The sequence below is a fragment of the Apis mellifera genome, linkage group LG11 (genome assembly GCF_003254395.2).
Source record: "Apis mellifera strain DH4 linkage group LG11, Amel_HAv3.1, whole genome shotgun sequence".
Taxonomy (NCBI): domain Eukaryota; kingdom Metazoa; phylum Arthropoda; class Insecta; order Hymenoptera; family Apidae; genus Apis; species Apis mellifera.
Genome location: NC_037648.1, coordinates 1674576 through 1699248, shown reverse-complemented (window position 1 = coordinate 1699248; position 24673 = coordinate 1674576). Strand labels below are relative to the sequence as shown.

Here is a 24673-nt window from a genome sequence, read left to right as displayed (position 1 = left end):
GTCACGTACGATGTATTAATATATATAATACGAGATGCACGATTCTTAAATTTTAATCTTGAATTTAAAAAAAATTACATACGCAATAGCGAACGTTCGTTCGAGAGAATCGATTTAATTTTAACGTATTCTAAATTCACTACGCGTATCGTGCGTCATCACAGAAGTCGTCTTTATCGACAGTACGGTGGAAAGTGGAAACGGCGGCGCTGTAGCGTCGGCCAGTAGTGACAAGATGGCGACGCCCAGTGAACTGTCTCTCGAGGAAATTCGTCAATATTTATTGGAAAATGGGGGTACTGCTCGTAATCACGATGTAGTGAAGCACTTCAAGAAGTTTTTGACAGATCCAGAAACACGAGGTACGTTGAAAATCCGATTTACGACGTAGTTGAACGAGTGTCTTACTTTCGCAAGGTGTGACTCGTACGTTACACGGCATGCTGTGTGTAAACACGGAATAGACGGGATAATATTTATCACATTCAACTTTAAATCTAAGGACAGTTAGTGAATAGTGTTTAAATTTACGTTGCAGTCGAGGCACGAAATCAGTTCAAGGAATATGTAAACACCCTGGCTACTATAAAGAACGAAGAGGTACGTCATCGACTAACAATTTCCTTCCGCCTTGACAGGAGCGACTTGTTGCGCGTTTTGCGACGTTGCCGCTTTTTTCAATGTCTCGCGCGGCTAATAGAAAAATTCAATGTTATCTGGGAAAAATTTTCTTTCTCATTTTTTTTAATCTCCGTTTTATCATATCATATCGCGTATCATTAAATCATTAAATCATTAAATTTTAAACGTTTATACAAATTTATCGTTTATCGTTTTACCTTTTATACATCATAATATATACCATACTTTGAATATTTAATATCTTTGCATATCATTCTGTAAATTTTTTTCAAATGCATTTCCCGTATTCGTCATACGTTACGTTTATACTTTGTTTTATTCGCTTTCGAAATGCAAAATGTAGATATAATCGTTGAAATAACGTTTAAAAAAAAATTATTTGTGCAGGGTGAGAAATATTTAGTCCTCAAGAAGAAGTATCGTCAACTTCCTATAGATCTGGGGATTTCGGACCAAATTACATCACCCATAAATACTCCTGATATATCAACTCCGCTTTCTCCTTTACGAGTTCCGCCACCTTACCGACCACCACCTCCCGCGCCCCTTAGTCCACCTACCAATAATACGAACCGCGAAGAATCGTGTTCGAATTTTGACCGTGAAGAGGCCGCTATTAATGCGCGGAAAAATGGCGTTGAAAGTGTCGAGGCAGGATTTTCGACACCCTCACCTCCTGTACCACCGCGTCGTAAAAGTCAAGATAAAGTCAAGATGGAAAATAAGGAGAATGTCGACAGAAATAGGGGAGGATCGGAGGCAGTTATCAAGGTTAGTTTTTTCTTTTTTCTAAAATGTAAATGTAAAAATAATAAAAATACGAAAACGTGGAATTTTATTAAGATTAAAAAGAGAAAAAAAAAGCGGAAAGAAGGAAGGAAAACGATTAAAAAAATATTTTTTTTTTTACACTTTGATTAGAATTTGATAAAATTTCATGTTTTTTTATACGCACGTTACGTAGTATGTATTACTTATGTTGTTTATAGTATCCTGGTTGTGGTCATATATGTAAATAAGTGTGCAAACGATAAAATGGTTGAACACGTTTTCGCTTTATCGGGTAATTATTGAGGTTAGATAATTTTGGTATTATTGAGCAATAGCGTTGCGTTGTACATGGTTTGGTTATGTAGAAAGGTGTTCATGGTTACAATAAATGTCATTTACGCAGTATGTTACCGATCACAGCGCCACACGACACTTGCGTGTACCTCATCCCTGTATCGAAAGCTTAACGTTTTGTGCATAATGACATCGGTATCCGTATCCATGAGCGATTAAACCTATATCCAAAACACTTTCGTTTATTCGTTTACAGTCATTTGGCATGCTTTAAACATCATATATATATATATATATATATATATATATATGTTGTATATATATATATTGTCTCGCTTTAATTAGCACCGTAGCATGATAGTAATGGCATAGATAAGCACTCTTTCCCAGTGTGTGTTATTCGCGTCGAGTATATCCATATGTGTCGCACACGGTTTCTTGTCACTCTCTTTGTTGCTCTATCGCTACTTCTTTGTTCGTTCCGCCTTTTATCAGTAGCTGAACGTAGTAGCGTCGCTATCCTCTTAGACTTGACAATTCGAGATATTAAAACATGCAGGAAGATGAGGCTGTCGCGACGAATCCGGGCTCAACCGAGCAATTAAGCTTCCGCGAGCGGATGCAACGTTTCAACCGGATGGCTAGCGAAACCGATCTCCAAGGCAGGCCTAATGGCACTATCACACCTACTAAAAAGCGATCTGACAAGGTAATCGATAATCTTCTTTAATACATAACCTCTAAAAACGATTGTATCGATCGATCACGGACGTTCACCGGAGCGTAATATTCTCACCGCTTTACCGACAGTGGAGACAATTATCTCACCGTCGGAATAGCTACCTCGTAGCTATTTGACTAACAAATCGTGCATTCTATCGTCGCTATATAAGCCACGTCCGAGTAATTGGCTAATCGCAGTCGATAATCGACGGCTCACACAAATAACGATTACGAAATGTAAACGAGATATAACATTTATTTCTTTATTCGATTATCAATTAGTGAAGCGATAATTTGAAATATCGAAATAAAATATACGATAATATTCTTTCAAGATTCTTAGATTCTTCGTCTTTCGTTTTTTTTAATTTATCGTTTTACGAATAATCGACGAAAATGAAACGAGAATTATTTTCAGTTTTGTCCATTCTCGATGTTATTTAATTTCAAGTTTTGAGGTTATGTCGAGCGAATATAACATAGAAGCTCGGATGAAAGGATATCGAAATATAACGCAATAAATCGTATTGTCGGCAGTTAATTATTCGCGTGTTCGACTGAAATAGGATCGAAATAGTGATTAAACGTACGAGTGGCGTAATCATCAACGGTTAATTCTCCTGTCCCATATAAGATATCGACAAATTACTTAAGCTCTAACAGAATGCTTGCGCTAATCCGGGCTACGATCTTCACGCGGGTGTAATTCATGTGAGAACACGTATGAACCGGCAGCAGTTATAAATACGTATCTTTTATTTCCCCTAGAGATAAGATCGGTTAATAACACAAGGTTGTTTTTAAACGTTTTCTCTTTCAAATCATAACCTCTCATCTCTCCCCGACTACTATTTGACACTGAGTTATCGGCGAGGAAAGGTTACGGTGTTGCTCTCGGCTCTCGATACATCGAATAATCCACACGCAAGGATACGCGTCCTTTCTTTTTCTCTTCCCTTTTCGCGAGGAAGAAGGGACGCGGCGCGTACAAGCCTGACCGCTCATCTTGCATACCGAATAGACTACTAAGAATCCTTTTCTCGTATCCTTTACACGCGCGCGCCTCCCCTCCACTCGGCCCCCTGCGCCGTCTCTCTCCCTCCCACTCGTCCCGCGCCTGTTCTCTCTCTCTTTCTTTCCCTTCCCTTTTCTCATCTCGTCCCGTCGCTGTTCGTGCGCCGTTTATCGCGGCGAGCAATATTCATCGCATTTGAATATCCTGCGGGCGGTATCTCGCGTACCGATCAGGATGTTGCGTCGATGTTGCCGTAAATCATAATTAGCCGCGCCTGAAAATTAAAAGTGGAGGAAGGTGGGGGGGGCACGCGGGAGGATCCCTTTCCGCCGCACGATATTACAAATGCTCGTCCTTTACGCGCCCGATCCTCCATCATTATCTCGATATGTTTATCGTGCCGGACGATTAAAAGGATCGGCCACGTGGAAACATTTTTCGAATGTATTCGCCAGACGATAATCAATAACAAATACTTTTTAATTTTCCTAAACTTTCCATAGTTTGATTTACATTTAACGGTATGAAAGAAAAGATGTTTCTTCCTCGAAAAATAATAATTTATCCGGTAATTATAAAATCATATCGCGTCCCCAACGTCATATCGTCTGGGTGGCCTACAATCCCTATCCTATATCTAGATTGTCCAAGGAACCTGTGCGTATAAACGTATAAACTTATAAACCGGAAACTCGACTACGACGAATAATACTACGTGGTCTATGCGAGCCGCAAAGGGGCTCACGGGTGGCGCGTGGGCCCCAACGATAATTATTTATTATTCACCCGTCATCATCTATTTGTGGCGGCCCGTCTTTCATCGTATCCTCCTTTACGAATCCTCCCTCGAGCCGGCCCTCTCGAGGTTGTTAATTTTTATTAGTCGTCGAGATAGGGTTTCGGGGGAATCCTCTCACCTCCGGACATCCTGTAATCTCTCGGGAGCTCTCTTTCTCTCTCTCTCTCTTTCTCTCTCTCTCGGCCGGTGCTTTCTTTCGCTGTAATTATCATGCGGCATGGCCGCCTGTATTCCGCCCCTCGAATCCCTAATGAGCCCCCTCGGCCAACGTTGTGTCGCGTGCCGCGTCGCCAACACGTTTCACGTAATTTTCCGCCGTGCTTTCCTCGAACCTGCCTCGTTACGGGTCATTGAATGCAGCCGCCGTTTGATACGCGACGGGACGAATGATTACGTCTGGGAATTCGTCTTCGAATTTTCAAATTTCCAATTCGTTCGATTTTTTTTTTTTATATCGAAGAATTTTTTTTTTCATGGAGGATTTAGAAATATTTATCAATTTCATTTTCTTCTCTTCGAAAAGTAATAGTTTCGAATTTTCAAATTTCCAATTCGTTCGATTTTTTTTTTATATCGAAAAATTTTTCGAGGATTTAAAAATATTTATATCATTCAGTTTTTTTTCAACATTTCGAAATATTCGAAATTCATTACGATTTCATTTTCTTCTCTTTGAAAAATATTAAGAATTAAAGAATTTTCTTTTTCGAGGATTTAAAAATATTTATCAATTTCATCTTCCTCTTTTCGAAAAATAATCGTTTCGAATTTTCAAATTTCCAATTCGTTCTTTTTTTTTTTTTTTATATCGAAGAATTTTCTTTTTTGTCAAGGATTTAAAAATATTTATCAATTTCATCTTCCTCTCTTCGAAAAATATTAGTCGTTTCGAATTTTCAAATCTAATTCGTTCGATTTTTTTTTATATCGAAGAATTTTCTTTTTCGAGGATTTAAAAATATTTATCACTTTCATCTTTTTCTTTTCGAAAAATATTAGTTTCGAATTTTCAAATCCAATTCGAATTATTTTTTTTATCGAAGAATTTTCTTTTTCGTTGAGGATTTAAAAATATTTATCAATTTCTTTCTCTTTTCGAAAAATAATCGTTTCGAATTTTCAAATTTCCAATTCGTTCGATTTTTTTTTTATATCGAAGAATTTTTTTTTCGTCGAGGATTTAAAAATATTTATCAATTTCATGTTCCTCTCTTCGAAAAATAATCGTTTCGAATTTTCAAATTTCGTTGAATGGATTTTCAATTTTTTTTTTATATCGAAGAATTTTTTTTTTCCTCGAGGATTTAAAAATATTTATCATTCAATTTTTTTCAACAAATGCAACATTTCGGAATATTCGAAATTCGTTCGATTTTTTTTTTTATATCGAAGAATTTTCTTTTTCTTCGAGGATTTAAAAATATTTATCAATTTCATCTTCCTCTCTTCGAAAAATATTAGTCGTTTCGAATTTTCAAATTTCCAATTCGTTCGATTTTTTTTTTATATCGAAGAATTTTCTTTTTCGAGGATTTAAAAATATTTATATCATTCAGTTTTTTTTCAACATTTCGGAATATTCGAAATTCATTATGATTTCATCTTCCTCTCTTTAAAAAAATATTAGTCGTTTCGAATTTTCAAATCCAATTCGAATTTTTTTTTTATATCGAAGAATTTTCTTTCTGGAGGATTTAAAATTTCTGTCGAGGATTTAAAAATATTTTTCGTTTATTAGTCGTTTCGAATTTTCAAATGTAATGTAATTTTTTTTCTTATATCGAAGAATTTTTTTTTTATCGAGGATTTAAAAATATTTATCATTCAGTTTTTTCAACGGATGCAATATTCGAAATTCATTACAATTTCATCTTCTTCTCTTTGAAAAATAATCGTTTCGAATTTTCAAATTCAATTCGTTCGATTCTTTTTTATATTGAAGAATTTTCTTTTTCGTCGAGGATTTAAAAATATTTATCATTCAGTTTTTTTCAACGGATGCAACATTTCAAAATATTCGAAATTCATTACGATTTCATCTTTCTCCCTTCGAAAAATATTAGTCGTTTCGAATTTTCAAATCCAATTCGAATTTTTTTTTGTATCAAAGAATTTTCTTTTTCGAGGATTTAAAAATATTTATCAGTTTTTTCAACGGATGCAACATTCGAAATTCATTACAATTTCATCTTCCTCCCTTCGAAAAATATTAAAACGATGTTAATTCGGTTATTCGTAGTCACCTCTCGCCCCTCTGCCTCGTTTTTATGTAAATTCCCAAAAAAATGTGGGTGGTAAAGAATACTATTAAGCCGTGTACACCCGTGAGAATTTCCCTGAGAATCTTGCCTTCCTTCGTTTTTCAATTGCCCCCTCCTTCTCCCTCCCTCCAACAACTCGCTCGAAACAAGAAAGCCGCTTTTACTTCGACACCTCGACGCGTTCTAATTAGGATCACGCGTGTTCCCTTCTTCTTCTTCTTCTCCTCCTCGTCGACCCCCTTTTCCAACCGTGACTGAGAGACAAGGATAGATAAGATACTCGTCGTAAAGGTGGGTAACACGCCGAACTTGGAATTTCTCTCTCCCTTATATATGTATATATATATAGTTTCGCATACATTAGGGACCCTCTCTCGAAGAGAAGGAAACTCTTGGCAGGGTAGTTTGCCTGCAAGGTGGGCAAGGAAGCGAGGAAGCGAGAGCTCGGTCGAATTCGGGGGCCCCGCGTTGCGAAGGAGCGAGGGCTGGGTGTAAACCGCGCAAAGTAATCTTACAGAATGTATATGCAAAGAGGTTCCGCCGAGGTGGAAAGGGGAGGGAGCACAGCTTGCATGATCCCATCCGCGACAACACCGACAAGACACCCCCGGAGGGGAAACTTACCTTCAAGTAGTTTCAAAAGCAAGCCTGTTCGACCTTTGCCCCCGCTGTGTCGTGCTTTTTAAGAAGTTAGTTAAGGCGAACAAGTCTTTCGATGGAATCTTTTATATATATATATATATTTATTTATATATATATGAAAGTAATTTTGGGAAGGATATTTTATTATTTGTTTGTTTATTACGAGGAAAATGTTTCTTAGAAATGAGTTATCTCAAAGACGCGAGGTTGAAAATATTTTGGTCGTTGTTTGGCCGAGAGGTAATACGAGACGTTATTAATGGTCGGTTCGTTCTTGGCGCGGCTCAGATGGACAGATAGCGCGCGGTGGAACCTTGGCAAATGCGAATTGGTTTATGCCTTGTTCTCTTAATTAAAAGGGATCTAGTCGAACTGTGGAGTGACAAACGATCGCGAGCGGGGAAAACTTGCCTCGAAATCCATATTTTATTCACCGTCGATTATTCCGCGATAAACTGGAGTAAACGATCCGTTTAAACGATATTTGTTAGAGGATAATTTATAAACGTATTTTACATTCGCGTGGAAAAAAAAAAGGAAAATATGGAATAAAATTTTGAAATTTTTCGAGATAAAATTCCCCTCCCCGTTTATCAATACAACAAGTTAAAACAAGCGTAAATTCGAAAATCATTTTCTCGGTGGAATTGAAAAGTTCTATTTTACCGTCGATCGGTAATTCGCTCGTATATATAATATATACACAACCAATCGAAAAATTTCGATCACGCTTGACTAAACTCGTCTCGCTCGAAGAACGAGCAAATTTTATTCCACTTATATTTTCGTATATCTCTTGTGTATCCGGTTGTGCACGCGACGACGATGACCCAATTTTCACGGGACAAATTCGTCCCCACCACGCCGATATAAACAAGCTTGTCCACGAGAGAGGTTAGCGCGTTACTGTTCTCCGCGCGTAAGCAGCTAACGTTTATTCTACCCTGTTACGAGTTAATCTTACGTGTATATATATATATGTATTTATATATATACACGCGCTTATTATCATTTAAATTGGCGCTGGTCCAAGCGTTAAATTTGTTCGGTTTAAAAGGGGATCGGCGTTCTCGAAAGGTGAAGAAGCCATTGTTCGTCGATTCATTGTGTAATCAACGTCCTTCGATTAAGAATCGAAACTTTCTAATTTTTATTTTCTTACCCATTTGAATAAATTTCTTTTTAAAAAAGTATTAATAGACAAGTTTGAATATTTTATTCATAATAGATAAAATTAAAATAGATTTAAATAAATAGTTTTTTAATATCCGAAGAGTTTAGCCAACAGGAAGATCCTCTCCATTCTCCTCCGTCCACGGGTGTTCGGTCCCCCGTAGTGACAGCCAGGATGTGCGTCGAAAAACTGATCGTGACTGTCACGATAGCGAACGAGCCTCCACCCTTCCGGGATGATTCGTTGGTGGTCCCATTAGTGGATTTTCCACCTTCCCAGGACAAATTAATTTTTCTTTTTTTTTTTTTTTTAAATATTTCCTCCTAATCGAAAAGAGGAATCAAAAGCTTGTTTTTAAATTTCAATCTCTCTTACATTACCATTAGAAACCTAATTAAAGAATAATTTATACGAAACAACTCGGACGACTCGTATCCATTCCATATTTTTTCACCGTGAAAAAGAAGGAGAGATTCACGAAGATTCTCCATTCTTCTCCCTCTCTCTCTCTCTCTTTAGAAAAGAAAGAGAGAAGAAATTGTTTCGCCTTGTCTCGTGACTGTGCGTATGGTAATCCGTCCTTTATTTTTCTCACATTTCGACATGCATTGGGACACACATTGTAAATTCATTAGAAAGTTTTCGAGGTACGCGCGCGCCTCTCGCGGTCAACGGTGTGTCCGAACAAATGGTTGTCGGTGGATCCGAAGGGGGCGCACCTCTTACACGACATTAGCCGCAGATAAAGCCAGATACTGTCTCCGATCGTGAGCCGCGCGGCAGGAGCGTACGTATCTTCTCACTGATCGGCCGGATGAGGCCCGGGGAATGACCGATCGACCGATGGCATTCCTCCCTGCCCTCGAACCAAGAACATGGATGAAGACGCGTAATTTGTTATCGGCTCCGTGAAATGCATTCCGTGATCGGTGGATCACGATCGATGGATCTCCGCGAATTCGTTCCTCTTTTCCCCCCCTCTCTTCTTTCATTAAAGATCGTAACACAAATATTTATCCTCCTTTTACAAGTTTTGCTCAATCCTTCCAAATATAATTTTTTTTTTTAGCTTCGAGTTTTTACAAGTATTTTAATATTCCTTTCGAAATTTAGATTTGTGAATTTTTCAAATTTTATTCAGTTTGTGAATGCAAAAAGTAAATAAATTTTAAAATTGTAGGATTATTTTTAAAGAAAATTAATTTTTACATACAAAAATTTTTTTATACATTTTATATACAAAAATTAATAAATTATTTTATAATTTTACATGCAAAAATTTTTTTATACATTTCCTCGTTAAAAATACAAGATGAATAATAATTTTAAAGAAAATTAATTTTTACATACAAAAATTTTTTTATACATTTTATATACAAAAATTAATAAATTATTTTATAATTTTACATGCAAAAATTTTTTTATACATTTCCTCGTTAAAAATACAAGATGAATATAATATTGGAGGAGAAAAATAAAGTCCCGAGATTCGAGCGAATCTGTGGGCCCGATATAACGTCTCTTTCTATAACGGGGAGGACCGAAACCGATACCCTGAGCCAACCCTGCATCCCTTAAGGGGTGATCCTGGAGGGGAAATTCCACAGAGTCCGTCCTCTCGGCCGATACAAGGACGATATCGTGTCCGATGCGAATCTTTCCAAGGATAATCTCCCGTTAAACGGTGGTGGTGGCGGGTCTCTCTCTCTTTCTCTCCGTGGCTGGGACAAGGGGCCTAAGCTCGTACTTTATGCTAGTCGGTGGTAAGCCGGGAGTGCACTCTCTTATCGGGAATCTGAGTCGCGCAGTGAGCGGCTATTTGTATTCATAAGTCCGCAGGAGGCCGGCGCTCGTCGCTCTTCGGGCCCTTTTCGAAGGCTTCTCCTCTGCCTTCGCTTACTTCTCCCCGGGGTGATGTACAGGGTGAACTGTGCAAACTGTGTAGTAGTACGATCTAATCGTTCTCTCCTCTCAGATTGTTTTATATATGTGTATATATATGTGTTGTGTGTTTTTGGTGTCTTGTAATTTTCTTGGATAGATGGGATATCAGTGTTGTATATTCGTACGTTGTTGTTTTTCATTTATCCAAGATTATTTTCTTGAAAAAGTTATTGTTAGGGGAGGTTGGATTTGATTAAGGAGAAATTAATACACTTTTAGAGTGTATTGATAGTGATTTTTATTTGAGGTTAGATTTGAAACAAAATGTGTAATTCAATAAAGGTTATGAGAGATTATGAATAGATGGAAATTGTTCAAAATATTGGAGAGATTATTATTTAATTATTCTTTTGTAACTTTTCGTTAATCACTATCACTATGTTAATGATTTGACGGTTGGAGAATGATTTGAATCAAAGTTAATTCAATAAAGAAGAATTATAAAAGAAATAGATATTGTTCAAAGTATTAGATAGATCATTATTTGATTATTCTTTTGTAACTTTTCAATTGAAAGGAAGAGATAGACTTGACAAGAATCTTTCATTAATCACCATCTGTTAATGATTTGAATCAAAGTTACATGTAATTCAATAAAGAAGAATTATAAAAGAAATAGATAAATATTGTCCAAAATATTGGATAGATTATTATTTAATTATTCTTTTGTAACTTTTCATTAATCACTATCACTATATTAATGATTTGACGGTTGGAGAATGATTTGAATCAAAGTTAATTCTATAAAGAAGAATTATAGAAGATATAAGTAGATAGAAATTGTTTAAAATATTAAATAGATTATTATTAAATATTCTTTGTAACTTTTCAATTGAAAAGAAGAGATGTTAGATTTGACAATTTGAATCAAAGTTAATTTAATAAAGAAGAATTATAAAAAAAATAGATAGATGGGAATTGTTCAAAGTATTAGATAGATTATTATTAAATATTCTTTGTAACTTTTCAATTGAAAAGAAGAGATGTTAGATTTGATAATTTGAATCAAAGTTAATTCAATAAAGAAGAATTATAAAAAAAAATAGATAGATGGGAATTGTTCAAAATATTAGATAGATTATTATTAAGTATTCTTTTATAACTTTTCAAAGAACTTTTGAAAGAAAGAGATGTTGACAATTTGAATCAAAACTCATATATAATTCAATAAAGAAGAATTATAAAAGAAATAGATATGGAAATTGTTCAAAGTATTAGATAGATTACTATTTAATTATTCTAACTTTTCAATTTCAAAGGAAGAGATGTTAGACAAGAGTCTTTCATTAATCACTAGATCTTAATGATTTGAATCAAAGTTATATGTAATTCAATAAAGAAGAATTATAAAACAAATAGACAAAAATTGTTCAAAATATTAAGTAGATTATTATTTAATTATTTTTTTTTAACTTTTCAATTAAAGAAAAAGATGTTAAACTTGACAATTTGAATCAAAGTTAATTCAATAAAAAAGAATTATAAAAGAAATTGTTCAAAATATTAGATAGATTATTTTATTAGATAGATTTAATTATTCTTCTGTAACTTTTCAATTAAAGAAAGAGATGTTAAACTTGATAAGAATCTTTCATTGATCACTATCTGTTAATGATTTGAATTGGAGAATGATTTGAATCAAAGTTACATGTAATTCGATAAAAGATACAAAATATATAAATAGATAAATAGATTTGATAAGAGTCTTTCATCACTATCTATTATTGATTTAGAGAAGGATTCGAATCAAAGTTATATATAATTCAATATACAGAGGATTAAAAGATATAAAATATATGAAAAATGGAAATTAGTTGCTCAAAGTATCAGATCTTCTGTAACTTTTTAATTAAAAGAAGAGATGTTAGACTTGACAAGAGTCTTTAATCATTATCTGTTGCTCATTATCTGATTTGACAATTGGAGAAGTATTTGAATCAAAATATGTAATTCAATAAAGAAGAATTACAAAAAAAATTGTTCAAAGTGTTAAACAGATTATTATTTAATTACTCTTCTATAACTTTTCAATTGAAAAAGAATAGAAGAAGAGATGTTAGACTTGACAAGAATCTTTCACAATCTATTAGTGATTTGGGAACAATATACACAACAATTCTAAAAGATATAAAATATATAAATAGATAGAAGTTATAATTGCTCAAAGATGAATTGTTTAATCATTCTTCTCTAACTCTTCAATCAAAAGGAAGAGATGTTAGACTCGACAAGAGTGTTCTTAGCGCTTACTGTGCCAGAACGAATTTGAATCGGATATAGAAACAATTGTAAAAGAGATACAAGGATAGATGTGTCCTCAACGAGGAGGACGCGTTCGCCGTGCACAGCGCGGTGGGATAGGAAAGACGTGTGTGAGAGAGAGAGAGAGAGAGAGGGAGAGCGTCGAGCCACGTCATTCAACCGCCTATAGAAGGCGGCCTACCTTCGCGGACCTTCTTTCTTCGTTTCAATGGTTTCCTCCGCCGTGTGTACGCGTACGCGTGTATTCGTACACGCGTGGCCGGCCGAGAATGTGACCAGTCATCGAGTTATTTAATTTTTCGAGGCACCCCCGCCGCGCGTGTTTGCTCAGCCCCGCTGTGAGCACAAATTACCTCGCGACCGAAATCACCTCCAGCCAAATATCCCCGTATAACGCTGCGCTCCTCCACCCCCGTCCCATTCGTAACCGCCATTCGTGCCGATCACACTTCCCGTCAACCGCCATCTCTTCCCTCCAATTCGAACACCTCCATCACTTTTTGCTAAATTTTATTATTATTATATATGTATATACTTGTCGAACATATTCAATTTTATATTAGAATTTAGATAGAAAGGAAAATTCGAGAAACGATTATTTTTTTGCCATTCATCTTCTTCATTTTTAGTTAAATTTTATATATATTGTATTATTTACTGTATATGTATATATATTTAAGTAAAATTTAAATGTTGTATTATTTACTGTATATATATACACACATTTGTTGAATATTCAATTATATATTCAAATTTATTGAAATTACATTAGAATATCTCCATCCTCATTTCCTTCTTCACTTTTACTTAAATTTTATTTAAATATACATATACAGTAAATAATATATATTTTGATATTCATCTTCTCCTTCACTTTTAATTAAATTTTACTGTATATATATATTTTTTCTATATATATATTATATTATTTACTGTATATATATATATAAATTTAAGTAAAATTTAAGTAAAGTAATGAAGGTTACTGTATATATATATTTGGCTCATTTCTTGTCCCAATTCAAACACTTCCATCCTTATCTCCTCTATTTTTAGTTAAATTTTACTATATATATATATATATATATATACACATCCAAATACATGTCAAATACTCAATTATATATTCAAATTTATTGAAATCACATTGGAATATCTCCATCCTCATCTCTTTGTTCACTTTTATTTAAATTTTACTGTATATATATATTTTGCTATTCATCTTCTTCTTCACTTTTAATTAAATTATACTGTATATATATATATATATATATTTAAATAAAATTTAAGTAAAAGTTAAAGTAATGAAGGTTACTATATATGTATATATATATTTGGGTCATTTCTTGCTCCAATTCAAACACTTCTATCTTTATCTCCTCTATTTTTAGTTAAATTTTACTATATATATATATATATTTCATCTTCTCTTTCAGTTTTACTTAAATTTTACTGTAGATATATATATATATACATGTACACATTTGTCAAATATTCAATTATATATTCAAATTTATTGAAATCACATTGGAATATCTCCATCCTCATCTTCTCCTCCACTTTTACTTAAATTTCACTGTATATATACACATTTGTCGAATATATTCAATGTTATATTCAAATTTATTGAGATAGAAAATTCATAAAGATAAGATGAAAAATTTAGATAGGAAAGAAAATTTGAAAAATTCGAACGATTATTTTCATCTTCTGCTTTTTTTTTTTAAATAAATTTTACTGTATAATTAAAGCATTAGTTAAATTTTTGTATATATATATATATATATTTGGGCCATTTCTTGTCCAATTCGAACATTTTTCTCCATTCTCATCTCCTCCTTCATTTTAAAAGTTAAATTTTACTGTATATATAAATAAATATACATGTTTGTCAAATATATTCAATTTCATATTCAAATTTAGATAGAAAGAAAAATTTGCAAACGATTATTTTTTTGCCATTCATCTTCTCCTTCATTTTTAGTTAAATTTTACTGTATATATATTTTTGTTATATATATATTGTATTATTTATTGTATGTAATATATATACTTAAATAAAATTTAAGTAAAAGTGAATGGAGACTGTGTATATATATTTGAATCATCATTTTATTATATACAAATTTTTGTTTTATATATATTGTATTATTTACTGTATATATATATATAAGTAAAATTTAAGTAAAAATGAATGGATGTTACTGTGTGTATATATATATATATATATTTTTTTTTTTTTTTTTTTGATCATCTCTTGCTCCAATTCAAATACTTCCATTCACTTTTACTTAAATTTTACTGTATATATATATATATATATATATATATATTTTTTTTTTTTGATCATCTCTTGCTCCAATTCAAATACTTCCATTCACTTTTACTTAAATTTTACTGTATATATATATATACTTGGGCTATCTCTTGTCCAATTCGAACATTTCCATCTTTATCTTCTCCTCTACTTTCAGTTAAATTTTACAATATATATATATATATATATATATATATGTATATCTCATCTCCTCCTCCACTTTTACTTAAATTTTACTATATATATATATATATCATCTCCTTCTTCACTTTTACTTAAATTTTATATATATATATATATATAAAATTATATATATATATAAAAAATATATATATATATATACACACGTTTGTCGAACGTTAAATCTTGTCTAAATCTATTATTATTATTATTATAAATGCTCTCAACATGGAAATTCAGATGAGAAAGAATCGAAAGATAGAGAAAGGAGTAAATTTCTTCCGATTAATCGATTACCCTCAAAACGATGTTCGATGCTCGCCACGCTTTGGGGGTTCGTTCTGGGCAATTGCGGGGGTGTCGCGTCGCCAACTGACCCCCTTACGTCCTTTGGACACGAGAGCAAAACGGACATGGCCAACGTCCTTTCCCTATCCCCTCCTCCTAACCTATATATATATGTATATATATATATATATATATATATATATATATATACTCACGGCCCACCTCGCTATCTATATGCTAATCCATTGAGATGGTACCCGCAGATTACACCTCGGAATTAGCCGAGAGACTGGGGTATCAGGGCCGTGCAGACAGGCGGCCAGCCTCTCCTCTACCTATACGTACCTTTATCCCACCTTATACACGTAACACTGCCTCTCGTCCCGCACTTACAAACACCTGACCGTGTACACACAGCGCGGCGCGGCGCGGCGCGCACGTGGGAGGGGAGGGGAGAGGAAAGGAGCAAGGATAGCGGCGTATTCCCCGGGCCCCGTGGTGGGGGGGCAGCCCGAGGAACCCGCCTGTGACTCGGCACTTCCAGTTCGTTAGCCCGTGTTAATAACGTTAAAGAGGATGCGATAAACTCGTTAGGAGATGAAATTATGGGGTGGAGGACGGGGGGGTGGTTAAGCTGATCAGCCTTTTTTCTTTTTTTTTTTTTTCTTTTTTTGAAAATTGATGAAAATTCTGTATTACGTAAGGGGTGTGTTGAAGATTTTATTTTATTTTTAAGGGATGATATTTTTATATAAGGGAGAATGATGGGGGTGGGAATGAATTTTTTAATTATTCGATTTCGTTATTGACGAAAATTGTGTATTACATAACGAATGATATTTTTATAAGGGAGAGAGGAGAAGGGGATGGAAATGAATTTTTAATTACGATTAATTCGTTATTGACGAAAATTGTGTATTATATAAGGGGTGTGTTGAGGATTTTATTTTTAAGGGGTGATATTTTTATAAAGGAGAGTGGGTGAAATTTTTAATCACGATTTCATTATTGACGAAAATTGTGTATTATATAAGGGGTATATTTTGGATTTTATTTTATTTTAAAGGGATGATATTTTTATATAAAGGAGGGTGGAAATTAATTTTTAATTATTCAATTTCGTTATTGACGAAAATTGTATTACATAAGGAATGTATTGAGGATTTTATTTTATTTTTGATATTTTTATGATATTTATGATATTATGATATTATGATTATGATATTATGATATATAAGGTAGAATGGTGGGGGTGGAAATGAATTTTTAATTATTCGATTTCATTATTGACGGAAATTGGATATTGTATAAGGGGTGTATTGAGGATTTTATTTTATTTTAAAGGAATGATATTTTTATATATTATAAGGGAGAATAGTGGGGGTGAAAATGAATTTTTAATTACGATTTCGTTATTGATAAAAATTTTTCGATTTCATTATTGTATAAGGGGTATATTGAGGATTTTATTTTATTTTAAAGGGATGATATTTTTATATATTATAAGAGAGAATAGTGGAAGGATGGAAATAAATTTTTAATTACGATTTCGTTATTGACAAAAATTCTGTATTGTATTGAGGATTTTATTTTATTTTTAAGGGATGATATAAGGGAGAATGATGGGGGTAGAAATGAATTTTTAATTATTCGATTTCGTTATTGACAAAAATTATATATTATATAAGAAATGTATTTTAGATTTTATTTTATTTTAAAGGGATGATATTTTTATAAGGGAGTGTGAGGGTGGAAATTAATTTTTAATTACTCGATTTCATTATTGACGAAAATTGTATATTGTATAAAGGATTTTATGTATTGAGGATTTTATTTTATTTTAAAGGGATGATATTTTTATGAGGAAGATGAGTGGTGAGGATGGAAATGAATTTTTAATTACGATTCGTTTCATTATTGACGAAAATTGTGTATTACATAAGGTGTATATTGAGGATTTTATTTTATTTTAAAGGGGTGATATTTTTATATAAGATGAGTGGTGAGGATGGAAATGAATTTTTAATTACGATTCGTTTCGTTATTGACAAAAATTGTGTATTATATAAGTAGTGTATTGAGGATTTTATTTTATTTTTAAGAGGTAATATTTTTATATAAGATGAGTGGTGGGGGTGGAAATGAATTTTTAATTATGATTTCGTTATTGACAAAAATTCTGTATTGTATTGAGGATTTTATTTTATTTTTAAGGGGTGATATTTTTATATAAGGGAGAGTTACGGGGGTGGAAATGAATTTTTAATTATGATTTCGTTATTGACAAAAATTATATATTATATAAGAAGTGTATTTTAGATTTTATTTTATTTTAAAGGGATGATATTTTTATAAGGGAGAGTGAGGGTGGAAATTAATTTTTTATTATTCGATTTCATTATTGACGAAAATTTTTTATTATATAAGGGATTTTATGTATTGAGGATTTTATTTTATTTTAAAGGGATGATATTTTTATGAGGAAGATGAGTGATGAGGATGGAAATGAATTTTTAATTACGATTCGTTTCGTTATTGACAAAAATTATATATTATATAAGAAGTATATTGAGGATTTTATTTTATTTTTAAGAGGTGATATTTTTATATAAGGGAGAGTTATGGGAATGGATTTCGTTATTGACAAAAATTGTATATTATATAAGAAGTGTATTTTAGATTTTATTTTATTTTAAAGGGATGATATTTTTATGAGGAAGATGAATGGTGGGGGTGGAAATTAATTTTTAATTATTCGATTTCATTATTGACGAAAATTGTATATTGTATAAAGGATTTTATGTATTGAGGATTTTATTTTATTTTAAAGGGATGATATTTTTATGAGGAAGATGAGTGGTGAGGATGAATTTTTAATTATTCGATTTCATTATTGACAAAAATTGTATATTATATAAGAAGTGTATCGAGGATTTTATTTCATTTTTAAGGGGTAGTATTCTTACATAAGGTAGAATGGTGGGGGTGGGAATGAATTTTTAATCATTCGATTCGTTTATTGGATAAAGTTATTGCCAGTTGTTACGTATGTTTTCGATTAAATCTCGATTAAATTCTTATATTTGCATTTGTTGGAAATGTACTCCGAGTCGAGTTGGATTAATAAATCGATTGAAACGGGTGTTAAGTTTAAATTGCGAAATTCTCTCTCGGTGGGGGGGGAAAAAAAATGCTCGATTCGAGAGAACATCAAAGAGATAAAGAATCCATCTAAATTTTTAATTTTCGTGGTAAATGAATATTTATATTGGTCAAAAGATGGCGAAACTCGGAATACATAACACCGTGCGTACGTACGTGCATACGTAATTAATCGAATAAATTCTAGGTAAAATTATCGGTGTTCAATTAAGAAAAGAGAGAGAGAAAAAAAAAGGAATAACAATTGAAAGATTTCTAAAAAACAATTTTAACGTATAAATAACAAAATGAAGTAAATAATATCATCGTTTTAAACTTTTTTTATTTTACAAATTTTTTTCCACGATCGATGAGAAATTCAAAAAATGGAATAACACGCGCATGCGTAATTAATCGGTTGATTCTACGTAAAATTAAAATAAACAAGAAATAAACAATCGAGAGATTTCCAAAAAATTTCAATACGCAGAAACATCATCGTAATAAATAAGAAAATGAAGCAAATATTATTTTAAACTATTTATTATCTTTTCAAAACAGTATCGATAATAACATTTTTTTTTTCCAATAATCGAAGAGAAATTACAAAAATTTTTCATCGATGCAAAAAAAAAGAAATGGAATAACTAATTTAAAATTTCTACGTAAAATTATCCATATTTAATATTCTTAAAAAAAAAAAAAGAAATAGAAAAATTCCAAAATTTTAACAACGCAGAAACATTACTGTATATAAATAACAAAACGAAGTAAATATCAGTTTAAATTATTTACCATTACATCTCGATTTCCAGTTATAATAAATTTAATAAATTCTCCATAAGTTCCAATTAATTAATTAATCGAAGAAAAATTACAAAATTTTTTTCAATAATCGCATGGAATCTTTCAATTTCTTCTTCTTCTTCTTCTTTTTTTTAAATCGATACTAAATTTTAGAATTTTAATTAGATCGATCACCATCGATATGCATAATCGCATAGAATTTTTCAATTTCTTTTTCGTGTTCTTCTTTTTTTTAAATCGATATTAAATATCGACAATTTTAAAATTTCAATCAAATCGATCAGAAAAAAAATCGAGAAAAATTGTTTTCATCATTGATGCGCATAATCGTATATCGCATATCTTTCAATTTCTTGTCCTTTTTTTTTTTAAATCGATACTAAATATCAACAATTTTAGAATTTTAATTAAATAGATTAAAAAAAAATTGAGAAAATTTTTTCTATAATCGATGTATATAATTGTATGGAATCTTTCAATTTCTTCTTCTTCTTTTTCTTCTCCTTTTTTTTTTAAATCGATACTAAATATCGACAATTTTAAAATTTCAATCAGATCGATCAGAAAAAGAATCGAGAAAATTTTTTCCATAATTAATGCTCATAATCGTATGGAATTTCTTCTTTTTTTTTTTTTTTAAATCGATACTAAATATCATAACAATTTTAGAATTTTAATTAAATAGATTAAAAAAAAAAAAATCGAGAAAAATTGTTTTCATCATCAATGTGCATGGAATCTTTCAATTTCTCCTTCTTCTTCTTCTTCTCCTTTTTTTTTTTTTTTATCGATACCAAATACCGATTTTAGAATTTTAATTAAATCGATCACCATAATCGATCGATGTGCATAATCGCAAGGAATCTTTCAATTTCTTCTTCTTCTTCTCCTTTTTTTTTTAAATCGATACTAAATACTGACAATTTTAGAATTTTAATTAATTAGATTTAAAAAAATCGAGAAAAATTGTTTTCATCATTGATGTGTATAATCTTTTCTATAGAATCTTTCAATTTCTTCTTCTTCTTCTTTATTTAAATAACTTAAATATCGACAATTTTAGAATTTTAATTAAATAGATTAAAAAAAAAAAATCGAGAAAAATTGTTTTCATCATTGATGTGTATAATCTTTTCTATAGAATTTTTCAATTTCTTCTTCTTCTTCTTTTTTTAAATAACTTAAATATCGACAATTTTAGAATTTTAATTAAATAGATTAAAAAAAAAAAATTGAGAAAATTTTTTCCACAATCAATGCGCATAATCGCATGGAAACTTCCAATTTCTTCTTCTTCTCTTTTTTTTTTTTTAAATCGATACTAAATACCGACAATATTAAAATTTTAATTAGATCAATCACCATCGATGCGCATAATCGCAAGCAATCTTTCTATTCTTTTTTTTTTTAAATCGATACCAAATACCAACAATATTAGAATTTTAATTAGATCGATCACCATCGATGCGCATAATCGTATAAAATCTTTCTATCCTTTTTTTTTTTTTCAAATCGATACCAAATACCAACAATTTTAAAATTTCAATCAGATCGATCACGATCATCGATGCGCATAATTTCATCTTTCAGTAATCTTCCACTTCCTTCTTCTCCCCCTTTTTTCCCAATCCATACCAAATCCCAAACAAATCCCCTTATTTTAATCTCACTCGGAAGAAATCTCATCGAAAATCGAAATATTTTCCCTCCTCTCGATCTCTCAATTAACGAACATACTAAACATACAATCGCCAACGTTGCCTCGGCTAACAACACCTCGAAACAACTGTGACGTTGCGGAACGGCGAATCGAAGCGAGCGCGAAGAGGAGGGGGGAGGGCAGAGCGGCGATCGAGCGACGACACTCGTACGGATGATATTCGGCGCGGGCCGGCCAAATTTATTAGTCGGCGGGAATATGATCGCGCGACGCGTATTGCGGCCACCAGAGCCAGTGCCTCCAACGGGAACACGACGGGACGCACGTACGAATATAATCCTGTCAACGCGAGGAGAGAGCGAGGAGAAGAGGGTTGTACGCGAGGATAGAGGGAGGGAGGAGTGGGCGGGCAGCGTCGATGCGCCATGTTCTCCATCCGGACCAAATTCGACGTTGCCGGTCCGCGAAAATACGAGCCGCCTACCCTACCCCCGCGGTTATGAATTATACCGCCGCAACTCCAATAATCCGGAATTTCCCCGTGTTGTAATTCGATGCTCCCCCCTCTTGTCCAATAAATCCCTCCCCTTATGAAAAGAAAAATATTCCAATCCAATGGATTGATTATATCATCCTCCTTGTCCAACAAATCCCTCCCCTGATGAAAAGAAAAATATTCCAATGGATCGATTATATCATCCTCCTTGTCCAACAAATCCCTCCCTCGAATCTGGATGAAAAGAAAAATATTCCGATCCAATGGATTGATTATATCATCCTCCTTGTCCAACAAATCCCTCCCCCGAATCTCGATGAAAAGAAAAATATTCCGATCCAATGGATTGATTATATCATCCTCCTTGTCCAACAAATCCCTCCCTCGAATCTGGATGAAAAGAAAAATATTCCAATGGATTGATTATATCATCCTCCTTGTCCAACAAATCCCTCCCTCGAATCTGGATGAAAAGAAAAATATTCCAATGGATTGATTATATCGTCCTCCTTGTCCAACAAATCCCTCCCTCGAATCTGGATGAAAAGAAAAATATTCCGATGGATTGATTATATCATCCTTGTCCAACAAATCCCTCCCTCGAATCTGGATGAAAAATATTCCAATGGATTGATTATATCATCCTTGTCCAACAAATCCCTCCCTCGAATCTGGATGAAAAGAAAAATATTCCAATCCAATGGATCGATTATATCATCCTCCTTGTCCAACAAATCCCTCCCTCGAATCTGGATGAAAAGAAAAATATTCCAATGGATTGATTATATCATCCTCCTTGTCCAACAAATCCCTCCCTCGAATCTGGATGAAAAATATTCCAATGGATTGATTATATCATCCTTGTCCAACAAATCCCTCCCTCGAATCTGGATGAAAAGAAAAATATTCCGATGGATCGATTATATCATCCTCCTTGTCCAACAAATCCCTCCCTCGAATCTGGATGAAAAGAAAAATATTCCAATGGATCGATTATATCATCCTCCTTGTCCAACAAATCCCTCCCTCGAATCTGGATGAAAAGAAAAATATTCCAATCCAATGGATTGATTATATCATCCTCCTTGTCCAACAAATCCCTCCCTCGAATCTGGATGAAAAATATTCCAATGGATTGATTATATCATCCTTGTCCAACAAATCCCTCCCTCGAATCTGGATGAAAAGAAAAATATTCCAATGGATTGATTATATCATCCTCCTTGTCCAACAAATCCCTCCCTCGAATCTGGATGAAAAATATTCCAATGGATTGATTATATCATCCTTGTCCAACAAATCCCTCCCTCGAATCTGGATGAAAAGAAAAATATTCCGATGGATCGATTATATCATCCTCCTTGTCCAACAAATCCCTCCCTCGAATCTGGATGAAAAGAAAAATATTCCAATGGATCGATTATATCATCCTCCTTGTCCAACAAATCCCTCCCTCGAATCTGGATGAAAAGAAAAATATTCCAATCCAATGGATTGATTATATCATCCTCCTTGTCCAACAAATCCCTCCCTCGAATCTGGATGAAAAATATTCCAATGGATTGATTATATCATCCTTGTCCAACAAATCCCTCCCTCGAATCTGGATGAAAAGAAAAATATTCCAATGGATTGATTATATCATCCTCCTTGTCCAACAAATCCCTCCCTCGAATCTGGATGAAAAATATTCCAATGGATTGATTATATCATCCTTGTCCAACAAATCCCTCCCTCGAATCTGGATGAAAAGAAAAATATTCCAATCCAATGGATCGATTATATCATCCTCCTTGTCCAACAAATCCCTCCCTCGAATCTGGATGAAAAGAAAAATATTCCGATGGATCGATTATATCATCCTCCTTGTCCAACAAATCCCTCCCTCGAATCTGGATGAAAAGAAAAATATTCCAATGGATTGATTATATCATCCTTGTCCAACAAATCCCTCCCTCGAATCTGGATGAAAAGAAAAATATTCCAATGGATTGATTATATCATCCTTGTCCAACAAATCCCTCCCTCGAATCTGGATGAAAAGAAAAATATTCCAATGGATCGATTATATCAATCCATCCTTCTCCATGTGTATGTAATGAGAAAAAGGAAAAAGATTCTCGATAGGAATAAGATTTTGAAAATTTTGATATGATTAAATCATTGATAAAAAATAAAAAATTATTTTTCCCCAATCTCTCTTAGTCTCTTAGTCTTCTATCAATTCGAAGCGAAAAATCGGCTATTTTCTCATATGGCAACACCACTCCACTTTGGCCCATCCAATGCCTGTATAAAGGGTGTCCAAAATTTAGGCGAGATTTGGATTAAATAGGAAAGAGAGTTTTTAGATATTGTGGCTTTTGAATTTGAATTTCGTTGATTTCGCAGCGTTTAATTTCCTCTTGCAATGCACGCGTTGTAGGATTGTTGACGTGGATCTTTGAATAACTCCATAAGAAGAAATCTGATGGCGTTGAATCGCAGATATAAACGAGAGAGTACAGGAAATTTCATTGACTGCACGGCACGTGGCACCGTCTTATTAAAACCAATTTCGATAGAAAGAATCGTGTTATCGTCTCCTTCTCAAAAAAATACGATCCTACGACGTCTCCTGCCCAAAATCCACGCACCAAACGATGACACGTGCATTCGTTCCTCGCCAATCTCAAACGTGGGTTCTCCGAAAAAACCCCAAACGCGGCAATTTTGCCGATTAACGAAGTCATAGAGGCAATGAAAATCTGCTTCATCAAACTTTCATCATTTTTAAAATATCCTTCAATAACAAAGGAAGACACGTTATATTGTTATAACGCTCCATTTTTACTAACCCTAAACTCTCGAACTGTCAAACTGTTCTTTTTCCACTTTTCTTTTTCCTTTTCTTTTTCTTTTTCCTTTTCCTTTTCTTTTTCTTTTTCCTTTTCTTTTCCTTTTCTTTTTCTTTTTCCTTTTCTTTTTCTTTTTCCATTTCTTTTCTCATTTTCTTTTTCTTTTTGCTGTCAAACTGTTCTTTTTCCACTTTTCTTTTTCTTTTTCTTTTTCTTTTTCCTTTTCTTTTTCTTTTTCCATTTCTTTTCCCATTTTCTTTTTCTTTTTGCTGTCAAACTGTTCTTTTTCCACTTTTCTTTTTCTTTTTCTTTTCCACTTCCCTTCTTTTTCCTTTTCTTTTTCTTTTTCCATTTCTTTTCCCATTTTCTTTTTCTTTTTGCTGTCAAACTGTTCTTTTTCCACTTTTCTTTTTCTTTTTC

General features: G+C 32.9%; 1 protein-coding gene across 8 annotated transcripts in view; it reads left to right on the top strand.

Annotated features, from left to right (window-relative positions):
* The first annotated feature begins 201 nt into the window (after positions 1-201).
* The window catches only part of LOC410299 (ankyrin repeat domain-containing protein SOWAHB), a 178032-nt gene continuing 153560 nt past the window's right edge, over positions 202-24673 (top strand). For 4 of the 8 annotated variants that reach the window (XR_001704917.2, XR_408105.3, XM_006558933.3 and 1 more), the window contains exons 1-4: positions 236-362; positions 539-600; positions 1030-1413; positions 2267-2416. Coding sequence is in view for 6 of the 8 variants with exons in the window: in XM_006558933.3 (XP_006558996.1) it covers positions 236-362; positions 539-600; positions 1030-1413; positions 2267-2416 (723 nt within the window). In the remaining 2 variants the exon portion in view is untranslated. Of the gene's footprint in view, positions 363-538; positions 601-1029; positions 1414-2266; positions 2417-24673 lie in introns of all 8 variants that reach the window. The other 4 variants (XM_026444003.1, XM_026444002.1, XM_006558932.3 and 1 more) reach the window with 2 other exon arrangements.